This window comes from Erinaceus europaeus, chromosome 14 (genome assembly GCF_950295315.1).
Source record: "Erinaceus europaeus chromosome 14, mEriEur2.1, whole genome shotgun sequence".
NCBI classification, from domain to species: domain Eukaryota; kingdom Metazoa; phylum Chordata; class Mammalia; order Eulipotyphla; family Erinaceidae; genus Erinaceus; species Erinaceus europaeus.
In genome coordinates this window covers 49207798-49220971 of record NC_080175.1, presented here as the reverse complement: position 1 = coordinate 49220971, position 13174 = coordinate 49207798, and the positions used below count along the sequence as shown (strand labels likewise).

Genomic DNA, 13174 nt, shown 5'->3' with positions numbered 1-13174 from the left:
ACCTGTTCTGAGGGCTAAGGGTGGCCAAGCACCTGAGTGGAGGAAAGAGAAGTTTTTTCAGATTCTGCTTTTTCAGGCAGGGAGCAATTCCTGAATAGCAGTTTCAAGAATTTAAGAATTTATCCAGGTGCACTTTCCATGTCTGATCTGTCTCCTTCTATGGGGAACTGTGTGTGTGTGTGTGTGGGGGGGGAGCAGAGGGGCCCCGCCCTCCATTGAATCTTCAGAGGGAGTGCTACCCCCTTCTCTGGTTTCTTGGAGGGAGTTTCACACTGCTTTAACTCAGCTATTTAAAAACTGTATAGGTATTTTCAGTCATGCTTCTGCTTGGAAGGAAGGTTTCCTATGTGTGTTAATTACTCAGAAAATAGGCAAGAGACTTAGAAAAAAATGCTACTTCTAGTGGGAGAGAAAATAAGAGGTCTGGCACATCACCATATGGCTGGAGGACAAAAATAGGGGAGAATATCCAGTTTCCCAGAGCCTGGCCAGGGCTCTGTTGGCCTGAGACTCTTCTACTGTGTCCCCTTCTACATTCCTTTCCTCAAACATTAAATGATAGAGAGAGGGAGAAAAAGATATAAGAGGGGTTTAAACAGAAGCCCTGACTTACCCTTGATGTGCTCCATTTCACTTTTTCACTCTTGAGTTGCTGGAGTCCTAATACTGTCTTCCATTCCGATCTACCAGCTTTAAGATCAGGGAGCAGGGGTCTCTTGGACCAATTTTCTTCTTTTTAGGGTGGGTATTCTTGCCCCACGATCTGGGCACCAGATTCTGGCACTCCCATGGAGGGGATACAGTCAGGGGGAAAGTCCCCGATCCTCCCTCACTGGCTCACAGGGACCACGTGATACAGAAAGGAGGACTCTGGGAGTATTCTAGTACAAACACTCATTTATTTGGAGATAGGTACAGGTTTATATAGAGAGTTAAACAGAATATTTTCACATATGTCAGAAATTATAGGTTTCTCAAAGGTCAGCTTGACCCTATGGTAGGGGGCTGGTATGACAAGAATTGATGTGATACATAAAGGTCAAAACAATTATTATTCTCCATGATGCAGGCAAGTTAATTATCCAAAGGCATTTGTGAGAAGCATAGGGGTTAAACCAGTAAGGTGAGGTAGAGAAAAAGAAAAAACAAACCTTGATGTTAATCATAGATATCAAAGGACACGAGGAAATAGAAGTTAGGGTTTTTCACTGTCTGGTGTTAGGGGGGGTGCATGATAGAGTGTGTTCTCAAGAATGATTAAAAGGTGAGGTGGATGTGTGAACTTCGAGTTAACCCTAAAGCAGGAAACCATTTGCCCTGCTTCTAGCAGGGGAAATTAAGTGTGGCCAACCAGATACAGCAGTATGTAAAAAAGATTGTTCATCACAACCAAGTGGGATTTATTCCAGGAATGCAAGCTGGTTCAACATATGTAAGTCAATCAATGTCATTCATCAAGAAAATCAAAATGAAAAACCACATGATCATCTCAATAGATGCAGAGAAAGCCTTTGACAAAATCCAATAGCCATTCATGCTCAAAACACTACAATACATGGGAATAGATTGGAAATTCCTCAAGATATGGAGTCCATATATAGCAAACCTACAGCCAGCATCATAGTCAATGGACAGAAGCTGAAATAACCCACCTTAAGATCAGGGACTAGACAGGGCTGTCCATTATAATCATTACTCCTCAAGATAATATTGGAAGTTCTTGCCATAGCAATCAGACAAGAGAAGGAAATCAAAGGAATACAGATTGGAAGGAAAAAAGTCAAGTTTCTGGTCACTGACTGTCTAAGAAATGCAAATAAAGACAACATTGAGATATCACCTCACTCCTGTGAGAACGGCATACATCAAAAAAGACAGCAGCAACAAATGCTGGGGAGGCTGTGGGGACAAGAGAACCCTTCTACAGTGCTGGCAGGATTGTAAATTGTACAAACCTCTGTGGAGAGCAGTCTGGAGAACTGTCACAAGGATACACATAGACCTTCCATATGACCCAGCAATTCCTCTTCTAGGGATATACCCCAAGGACTCCATAACACCTACTCAAAAATATATGTATACGCTTATGTTCATAGCAGCAAAATTAATAATAGTTAAAACCTGGAAGCAATCCAGGTGCCCAAAAACAGATGAGTGGCTGAGAAATTTGTGATATATATACACAATGGAATACTATGCAGCTATCAAAGACAATGAACTCACCTTCTCTGACCCACCTTGGCTGGAGTTAGAAGGAATTATGTTAAGTGAGCTAAGTAAAAAAATATACAGATGAGGAGAGGATGATTCCACTCATCAACAGAAGTTGAGAAAGAAGAACAGAAAGGGAAACTAAGAGCAGGATTTGACTGAATTTGGAGTAGGGCACCAAAATAAAAACCCTGGGTTAAGGGTGAAGTTGGATGTTGGCTTCAGGTAGGGGGAGGGGGATGGGGAATTATGGGATGGGACACAGCATTTTGGTGTTAGGAACGGTGTTTACGTACACTCCTATTAATTTTTAGTCATACAAATCACTAATATGAGGGGGTAAAAATGGATTGAATGTCTCAAACTTTTTAATGCATAGACTGAGTCTTTTTAATACATAGGCTGAGTCTTTTTAATACATAGGCTGAGTCTTTTTAATACATATGCTGAGTCTTTGATATGTTGACTCTCTTAAAAGCTTATACCAGGGATAACAGAAACAAGTGGCACAGCTATATACAAATCATGTCAAAGAACATAAATTATGGTGATGTTGTGTAAGATACAGAAAATCTTAACAAAGGGATATTTTAAAGTTAACCCAGTTGCCAAATAATGTGATTATAGTGATAGCTACCTATTGCCATCTTAAGCCCTAAGACAGCAAGAACCTCCTGCTTCCTCTATAGAGCTTATGTTTCCTCCAGTCCTGGAAACTCTAGGGTTGAGCTCACTTTCATGCATGTTTCTCTCAATTCACACCAAATGATATTGCATCCACTGATCGCGACCTAAGCAATGAAACAAGTACCACCTCAGCATGCTTCACTTCAGACTGTGTCCAGAGTCATCAGCCATGGAAGTTCAGCTCTTCATACTCATTACTCTGGTGAGACCTTTCCTTCCATAGGATTCTCTAATTCCATTCTAGGTGGTTCACTTCCTAACAAAGTCCCAAAACCTAGATTTGGACCAAGTCCCATGAGATAGAGCATAGATTGACATGTATCCATAAAATTAGGCAAAATATATACCTGGAAGAAAAAGCACACAATAGTCTGTAGTGAGTCAGTATAAAGTTCCTAATTAAACAATATCTAATTAGACTTAGACACCCTCCTCACATACTTCCTAATACACTTCTTTCACTCATTCCAAAGCTAACCTTATCATAGCAAGGACTGCAAAAGCTGAATAAGGGCAAGAGACTGACATACTTTAACAATGACTCTTTACTCACTATCAGGCCATCCCATCAAATGGGGCCCTATTCGGGCAGTCCCAATATTCCCAAGCAGACATGATGGGCCTATACTTTGAATAAATCCCTTTCTCCATTTTTTAACATTAATCTCTATCAGGAACAACACAATAGACCTCTTTGTTGCCCCCCATAGGACGTATCCCTCAACTTGGATCAACAACAATAGAGAATGTTACATTCTCCAAAGGGAGGCTGGACAACATACTCTATGCTACACCTGAGGATGATGGGTCCTCATATTAGGGCAGCTTGAAATATTCCTACTAATGACCACAGAATATGAGCTTAAATCCACAGGGATGCAGAGGTCACATAGCTGAATATGGGTTCCAGATCAGATCAAATTGATGGGGTTTACAGTAAAAAATATCTATACACCTCTCCCATATTTGGGAGCTACTCTCTGCAAGATCCAGCTTTCTGGTCCTTTTTTCAGCCATGACATCAACTTCCCAGATAATAACTTGGATCCTCCTGAATTTCAGATTTCAGGCTCAGGGAAAAAAAAAACTAGTATAGCCACAGACCCTTTGTAATATAACTAAACTATGTCTACTAGCTATATACCAAAAAGAGACTCCCTCAACTCTTTATCTACACTATTCCAGCATTTATGTTCATGATTAGTCAACAATTTGTTTGGTTTTATGTTAACTATCTTTTCAGCTAACGGGTTCTAGATGCTGGCATGATGTCAACCAGAGTTCCCTGGAGAAACAACCACACCAATGTGTCCTGGAGTTCTGCTTCCCCAGAGCCCCACCCCACTAGGGAAAGAGACAGGCTGAGAGTTTGGATCTATGTTTCAATGCCCATGTTCAGTGGGAAAGCAATTACAGAAGCCAGACCACCCACATTCTGCATTCCACAATGTCCTTGGGTCCATACTTCCAGATGGTTAAAGAATAGGAAAGCTATTAAGGGAAGGGATGGGATATGGATTTCTAGTGGTGGGTACCCCTCTTATCCTATGGTTTTGTCAGTGTTTCCTTTTGTTTTTTTTAAATTTATTTCTTTATTGGGGAATTAATGTTTTACATTCAACAGTAAATACAATAGTTTGTACATGCATAGTGTTTCCTTTTTATAAATAAAAATAAATAAAAAAGAAAAGTATGGTGCATGTACACAATAAAATAGTACTCAGCTGTTAAAATGATAAAAGTCATTTTATTTGCCTTATATTGATTGGAATTTGAAGGCAACATAGTGAGAGAAATAAGATGAAAAGAGAATAATAAATACAGAACTATCTCAGAGCTAGAAGACAAATAAAAATGAGAAGGCAGTCACGAAGTGAGGATTAGGATTGGTGTGGTATATCTCAACAAAGCAAAGGACTCTGGGGATTGAGAGGGAGGGTAGCATTGAGAGAACCTTAAACCCTGTTGTATAAATCATATATTGATAAGAAATTACACCCATTTTTCAACACACATACTAATAACCACGAACCTGAAAAGAAAATTAAAAAAAAACTTCATAAATATCTTCTTTGGAAAATGCCACACTTTATAAATGTGTGGGCACTCATTTTATTTTCCATCTTATCTCTACTTGAAAATGTTATCATTTGTAATGAAATGAACTTGGACTCTCTTCTATATTTTGTTGACTTATGTTACTTTTTTCTAAAAATGAAAGAATATGGAACTAAGAACTCTGCCATGAAGAATCACATATATATAGTCATGAAGATAACATAGTAGCTATATAGGCAAACAACATACAAAAATCAACTGCCTGAATCTCAAAGTGTCCATGATCAAGGCCCATCATCAGTATAAACCAAAGCTGAGCTGTGATGTGGGAGTGGGGGAGGTGAGTATCATATGGGGAAGTTCTTTGTAATAAGCTCTGGGAAATTTTTGTCGTTTGTTCTTTGCAGGACAAACAGATGGGTGAATGAGAGTAAAGGAGATACACTCCATGTGTAACTACATTTGGATAATTCCTTCAGATGTGTCAGATCTTGTCTGAGGATGAACTGTTCTCCTAGGAATGGTATATTATGTCCACATACATGAACTTAATGAAAGCACATACACTAGAATTTACATATTTACAAGTCACAGGTGTCAGTACTGAGTCTTCTATTAGATTCATAGTGATCCCCTCATGAACTCTCACCTGTAAGAGGACAAAAAATTAAGAAAAGATAATTTGTTCTGGAATGGTGACCTCAAATCTGAAATTAGTAATCAAGGCAGTAAATTGTCAGATTCATCCTAGTACTGAAGCTTTTAAACCAGATAGGATTAAAGACAGTTTTATATATTCAGGAGGCAATTCAAAAGCAAAAGGAAAGAATGAATCTCTTCCCAGTGTTTGTTTTTGTATAAAGCATTGGTTAAAGAATCTTTCCCACATATGGGTAAAGGGTCTCTCAGTCAGCATACACACGTGTCCAGATCCATTTCTCAAATCAGCACCTGTATCTGTTCCTCAGGAACTTTCCCAGCCAGAAATCTGTAGGACAAGTAATCAAAACTCCACACTGAGTCCTTTAGAATGGGGACGTGATCTACCTGAAGAACATGGGTCTTGAAATTAGTGCAACTCGGAATGTTCCTACTGATGACTACAGAATGCAAGTTCAGACCTACAGGGATGTAGACGTTACATAGGTTCCTATAATGAATGTTGGGCAGTACACCAGCTCCCCCCTGCTCCAGTGCTTAGCTGTGGTCTATTTACATAATCACTGTTTTACCTGAGACCCGCCCTGCCTGCAGGGCACTGGTTTAATCCCACTGGTTCACACTCTCTTTTCACACTGCCAAGTCTCCTAGTCACATCCTGTTTTCCACCGTTTAATCTCACTGGTTCACACTATCTTTTTGCTCTGTCCCCTCTCCTAGTCACTCCCTACCATTTTCTTCTTGGGATGTATAAAATAATCTTCTTTTCTTATTAAACACATTGGATTGTCTTCCGGCTCCATGAGTCCCAGAGTCTCTCTCCTGTGACACTAGCCAGACATGAGTTTCTGATTCCTCTCCCACACAGCAGCCTAGGTTGGCTCCAGTCGAGTTCTCTCCACCCAGAGAGCACTTGCACCTTCAGGCAATCCTGGCAGATGAATATGGGCCCCAGATCAAATTGATGGGGTTTACAGTCAACAATATTTATACACATTCCCCATATTTTGGAAATACTCTCTTCCCTGGTCCATCATTCTAGCCCTTTTTGCAGCCATGACTTTATTTCCCAAGACAATAACCTTGGTCCTCCTGCATATCAGATGTCAGTCTGAGGCAAAAACTAATAAAGTTATAGGCCATTTGGAATATACCTAAAATAGACCTACTAGCTATTTCAAAAATGGAGACCCTAAATCTTCATCTGCAATATTCCAGCCTTTATGTTCAGGATTAATCAACAATTTGCATACCTCTATATGTTAACTCTTTTTTCAGCCACCAGGTTCCAGATGCTACCATGATGCCAACCAGACATTGCTGGACAGATGACCCTATCAATGTGTGCTAGAGCTCTGCTTCCTCAGAGCCCTGTACCACTAAGGAAAATGAGAGACATGTTAGGAGTATGGGTGGACCTTTCAATGTCCATGTTAAGTGGGGAAGTAGTTACAGAAACCAGACCTTCCACCTTCTGCACCCCATAGTGGCCCTGGGTCCATACTGTCATGGGCTTAAGGAATTGAAAAGTTATCAGTGGAGGGTATGGGATATGGAGCTCTGGTGGTGAGTGGTGGGAATTGAACCCCGCTTATCCTATGGTCTATTAAGTATTTCCATTTTATAAATAAATATATTAAAAATTTAAAAATGGAGACTTGAAGTTCTGGAAAGATACTCTTTCACATAACCTCAGGGACTAAGCATTCACAGGGGATGTTGGGCCCTACCTCTGACATGACCTGATTTCATAAGCCTTGTTTATTCTCTCTAAATAATACACTGAGTTAGAAGGAAAATGTGTGCTACTGCAATCAGACATTTTTTTCACTTGGATCCCTGACATTGATTACTGAACTATACACTCCTGAGATACGAATACATTGGTATTCACTGAAAGTTTTCTCAATTCAGGGTTATCAGCTGGTTTCAGGAGGTAATCAGGTTCCCAAAGCACAGGATTACTGACTCAGGAGCATATTAAGGCAGTCTGGGAGCAGGGCCTTTCAGGGACCAGGATTGACTGTTTTTAGAGAGAAATTATGTGAAATTGTACAGAGACTATTAAGTGTCTATAAAATATTTTTTGAGAATACATACAATCTGAATGAGAAACTGAGGTTAGATTATCTAATGTGTCATATTTTGCATATAAAAATACAGGTTTCAGCTTATCTTCCATCATACAGCATAAAGTTTCAGTACTTAACTATATTTTCCTATCAATTACTTTAACTATATTTGTCCCTGTCTCTTTCTGTCAGAAAATTCAGGGGTCCATGTAACAGCATATCCAGTTAATTGCAAATAAAACTAAGTGCAAGGACCCCTTCAAGGATTCAGGTTTGATTTTCCCCTAAACCCACCTAGATTTGGGGGACTTCACAAGTGATAAATCATTTCTTTAAGTGTCTATATCTCTCTCCCTCTTTATCTACCTAATGCTTTGATAATTCCTATAATTATAATTCAATATAATGAGGGGGGAAAAAGAAATAACAGAAAGAAAAACAGCTTTCAGGATAAGAGTATTTGTACTGACAACATGGAGCCCTAGTGTCAACATTGGAAGCAACAAAAAAAGAGGAAGAAAGAAAGAAAATAAATGTGTGATAATGAAGCCAGATGAAGAATACCAAAGAGATCCTGAAAATATATAAGCATGGCCAACAAGAATTTCTAGGGCTTCTAGTATCTGCAATGCAATGACTGAAGCTCAGGGAAGGTTAAAGGGCCATTGGAGCAACACTGGGGAAATAGTGGTCTGAGGAAGCAGACATTCAGGTGTCAAGAGTCTATAGCAGGTTTTCTATGTCATTCAAAGGTGTGGTTATAATAGGCAGTCTGTTTTGTGGTTTTGTTCCTAAATGCGGAAACACTGTGCACAGAAGTCCAAACATGTAAATAGCTCCTGACATACAACAGGGTAAGAACTTGGAGATTCAAGGAGACCAGGTGGTGAGGCAAATGGTTAAGTGCACACATTACATTGCATAAGGACCCAGGTTCAAGCCCCTGGTCCCCACCTGCAGAGAGAAAGCTTCACAAGTGGTGAAGTAGGGCTTCAGGTCTCACACTGTCTGTTTCCCCTCTCTATCCCTTCCCTTCTCTCAATTTCTCTATCTCTATCCAGTAATAAATAAGGTAAAAGAATGAAAAAAATTAAAAAGCAAATAATAAAAAATGGAGCTTGGAGATGCCAAGTATGTAGGTATTGATCAAATCTATTTCCCAGCTCCAACTCAGATAGAGGTAGGTCCTGACTTTCTGAAGTTAGGATATAATGTGTACTTTGTGTCATAAACACTGATAAATTTTTAAGAAAAATTCACCAAAATATTCTGTATGATGAAGGGAATTGCATCCATATTATGAAAACAGATATGATACCCAATATAAATGCATGTTTGACTATTTATTTCTTACAGCTGTGGTTAAGAAAAACAAGTATTGTCCTATTCTAGAAGCATTTTAATTAGGAATATTAATGATTTACAGTAAGTACAGTTCTTGGTACATATGTATAATTTCTGTTTTCTGCAAAAATCTTTCAACCCAACCTAGGCCCTCCTTTATAGTCATATACCAGGACTTGAAAGCCTCCTCACCCCAGAGTCTTTTACTTTGGTGGTTTATACCAAGCCTAGTTCAGTTTCTCCTTTGTGTTTACCTTTCTGCTCTTAGGAGGGAGAAAATGCTACATCCATCCTTTACTTTCTGGCTTATTTCATTTCACACCATTCCTTCAAGCTCAATACAAAAAGAGGTGAAGAAGCTGAGGAGTTCTACTATGTATAAATACTACAATTTTTGCGGTCATTATGTGTTGTTGGACACTTCTAGGTTTTGGCTACTACAAAGCATGCTACTTTAATGATGTCATTTTGGTAACAACCAGGCTACTCCATCCTACTGGGCCCTAACCAGGGAATCTGGGATTCCCACATAGATATGATGGGACCAGACCTGTAACATCCCTCTCTCCACCATCACTGTTGATCTCCATCAGGAACAACACCATAGTCCCTATGTGGGCTTCTTTGTTTTGTATATTTATGCTTTTCAGCTGCCAAGTTGCAGAAGCTACAATATTGCCAACCTGACTTCACTGGACAGATGAAATTACCATTGTGTCCTGTGTCCCCAGATCCCTGTCTCACTTGAGAAAGATAGAAACAGGCTGGGAGTATGGATCCACCTTCCAATGTCCATGTTCATCAGAGAAGCAATTAAAGAACTCAATCCTTCCACCTCTGCACCTCATAAAGAATCTTGCTCCATTCCCCAGGGGGAAAAATAATTTGAAACCTTCCTAAGGGGGGGGTGGGATATGGAACTCTGGTGGTGTGAATTGTATGGAATTGTACCTGTCTTGCCTGACAATCATATTGGTCATTATTAAATCACCAATAAAAATGGGGGGAAGTGTGTTGCCATGAACATAGGTGTATGCATATCATTTTGAAATAATTATGTTTGGTTCCTTGCTGGAATCCAGAAGAAGAAGTATCATTTCATAGGGTATGTTCCTTCCCAGACTTACTAGAGTCCTCCAGACTGGTCTCCATAGGATTTGAAGCAATTTACTTTATACCAGAAACTCAAGGTTTCCTTGTTCACACATCCTCTCAAGCATATGTTGTTGTTATCAAGCATATGTTGTTATTATTGATGTTCTCACAGGAGTAAAATTGTATCTTATTTTTGTCTTTATATATATATTTCTCTGAAAATCAGCGTCAAATGAATAGAATGTGTTCATAGATCAGTATATGTCTTTTGAGATGAATTTCCTTTATTTCATTCTTTTTTAATTATTTTTTATTTGTAAATTGGAAATACTGACAAGACCATAGGATAATAGGGGTACATTTCCACATAATGATCACCCCCACAGCTCCATACCCAACCTTTTCCCTTGATAGCTTAATTATTCTTTATCCCTCTTTGAGTTTGAGCCCGTGGCCATTGTGGGGTTCAGAATACATATTTTATATGTATTTTATGTGCCATTGAATACATATTTTATATATAGTCAAAGACACGTGCAATTGCAAGATGAACATAAACAAATATAAACCAATGTTGACTACATCAGACTGAAAACTTTCAGCACAGCAAAATAAGCTACCACTCCAAAAGAGACACTTTAGAGAACAGAAGAAATTCTTTCATGTCATACATCAGAGAAAGGCTAATAACCAAAAAATAAATAAATAAAGAGTACCCAAATTCAACAAACAAGTGAATACATCCTGAAGTGGCAACTGAATATAAACAGAATATTCAACAGATAAAATATTCAAAAGTCCAACAGACATATGAAAAAAAATGTTGATGCCCCCTCAATCAGCAAAGCTATGCTAGAAAATTACATTTGACCTCCACATCCAAAGGTCACTGAGGGTCAAAATGAGAAGTTAAGACTATTTGTACTGCCAACATAGAGCCCTAATGATAACCCTGGAAACAAAAAGAAATTTTCAATCTGTCGTAATGAGACCAGATGATTGGAAAAAGGTGATAAAAACATATAGGCACTACTAATAAATTATAGAATCTTCAGTGAAAGAGCTGTACCTATGGAAGGATAAAAGGTCATTGGAGCAACACTAGGGAAACACAGTGATCTGAGGAAGCAGACATCCAGATGTCAGAGTCAATTTCTACCTCTCTATGTCTTTCAAAGGTGTGGTTCTGACAGGCAGTCTATTTTGTGGAAGACTGTTCCTTAATGGGAGACCCTATGCACAACCTTCCAGGACATGAGAATGGCTACGGATCTATATGGCAAGAATGTGGAGATTCTCAGTATTGTCATTGCTCAATTGTATTTCCCAGTTCTGACAAGCACAGAGACATATCCTGATCTATGAACACTTTTGTCTTATGAATATGCAAATAACCCCAGACTTCTGGAATGAAGTGCAGACCAAGTGTCCTGAGAACACTGCACACAACCAGCACCTCCCTAGGATCCTTTAGACCACACCCTCTATCATGGAGTGGTGCTGTAGAGTCCTCTTCATGGTGGCAGTGAGTGCAGGCAAAGCCCCCAGTCCTTGGAGGGAAGAGAACAGGGTCAATTAAGGGCTTGTACCCATTGTTGTCTCCTCACCAAAGGTGTGCACTCCCAGGAACAACTTACTCAGTCTGGGGCTGAGGTGAGGAGGCCTGGCACATCTGTCAAAGTCTCTTGCAAGGCATCTGGATACACATTCACTGACTACTACATTCACTGGGTGCAACAGACCCCTGGAAAAGGCCTGGAGTGGATTGGAAAGATATGCCCTGAAATTAGTGATTCAGATTATGCCCAGAAGTTCCAGGGCAAAGTGACTATGACTACAGACACATCCTCCAATACAGCCTACATCCAGCTGAATAATCTGAGTTTTGAGAACATGGCTGTGAATTACTGTGCAAAAGACACACAGTGAGGAGAGGTGAGGGTGAGCCCAGACAAAAATCTCCCAGCATGGAAAACAGAAGTGGTTGAATTTGGAGAAGGGCTGATCACATGGACACACATATTTGCTGCAGGAGCAGGTGCAGCTGGAGATTTAGTGCTGTTTTCCTGCCAGGGTCATTTCCTCTCCATCTGCCAGTTACATAGCATTTTATATTTTCAGTTTTGTGTCTACCAGTCACATTGCTTAATAAAATAAACACGTTTATAGATTGGAAGTCTAGGAATACTCTCACATGAACTAAACACAGGACAGAAGAAAAAAGGCAGAAACCTGTGCATATTTTGTAAAGACTTGTGCACAAAGGACAGTTTTTCCATAAAGAGAGTATGTGCCTCACAATATTCATATTTCAGAAAAGGCTCAACAGTAGCTATAGTGATTTCTGAAGTCTAATTGTGGGAAATGGCTCCGTTTCCCTGTATTGACCCCCACATTAGTGTCATAATCAATGTCATGATTGCAGATATTATTTTTTTATATTTTTTATATTTATTTATTTATTGGCTAGAGACATCCAGAAATAAAGAGCAATGGGGGAGATAGAGAGGGAGAGAGAGAAAAAGACAACTGCAGCACTGCTTCACCATTTGAAAAACTTCCCCCATGCAGATCAGCACTGGGGGCTCAAACCCGGGTCCTTTGCACTGTAATATGTGCACTCAACCAGGTTCACCACCACCCAGACTGCAGAAATATTAAATTTGTTCTCCTTCCACACACATACACAGAAAATTGACCAGGGGAAAAACTTCTGGGGTCAGATCCCAAGTGGTCTTTGAATTTATGATGGAAAGTAGACTTTGTGTCATAAATTCTGATTAATTTCTAAAAAATATTCATTTGAATATTCTGTATGACAAAGGGAATTGCATCCATATTACAAAAACAGATGAGATCCCTAAACTAAATGGAAGTCCAACCCATATTTCATATGTCAGTTATTATCAATAACAAGAGTTGTCCTAATCTACAATAAGTTTTTACTGTGGAAATTAATGGCTTACAGTAAATATAGTTGTTGGCACATGTGAAGAATTTCTCAGTTTTCTGCAAAACACTCTCATCCCATGCCTAAATGCTGTTCT

At 39.3% G+C, this 13174-nt stretch overlaps 1 gene segment (V, D, J or C); it reads left to right on the top strand.

The window, feature by feature from the left end:
* The window catches only part of LOC103121418 (immunoglobulin heavy variable 1-46-like), a 35405-nt gene extending 23349 nt beyond the window's left edge, over positions 1-12056 (top strand). Inside the window, 1 exon segment of the V gene segment in view lies at positions 11740-12056. Coding sequence covers positions 11740-12056 — 317 coding nt within the window.
* The last annotated feature ends 1118 nt before the right edge of the window (positions 12057-13174 follow it).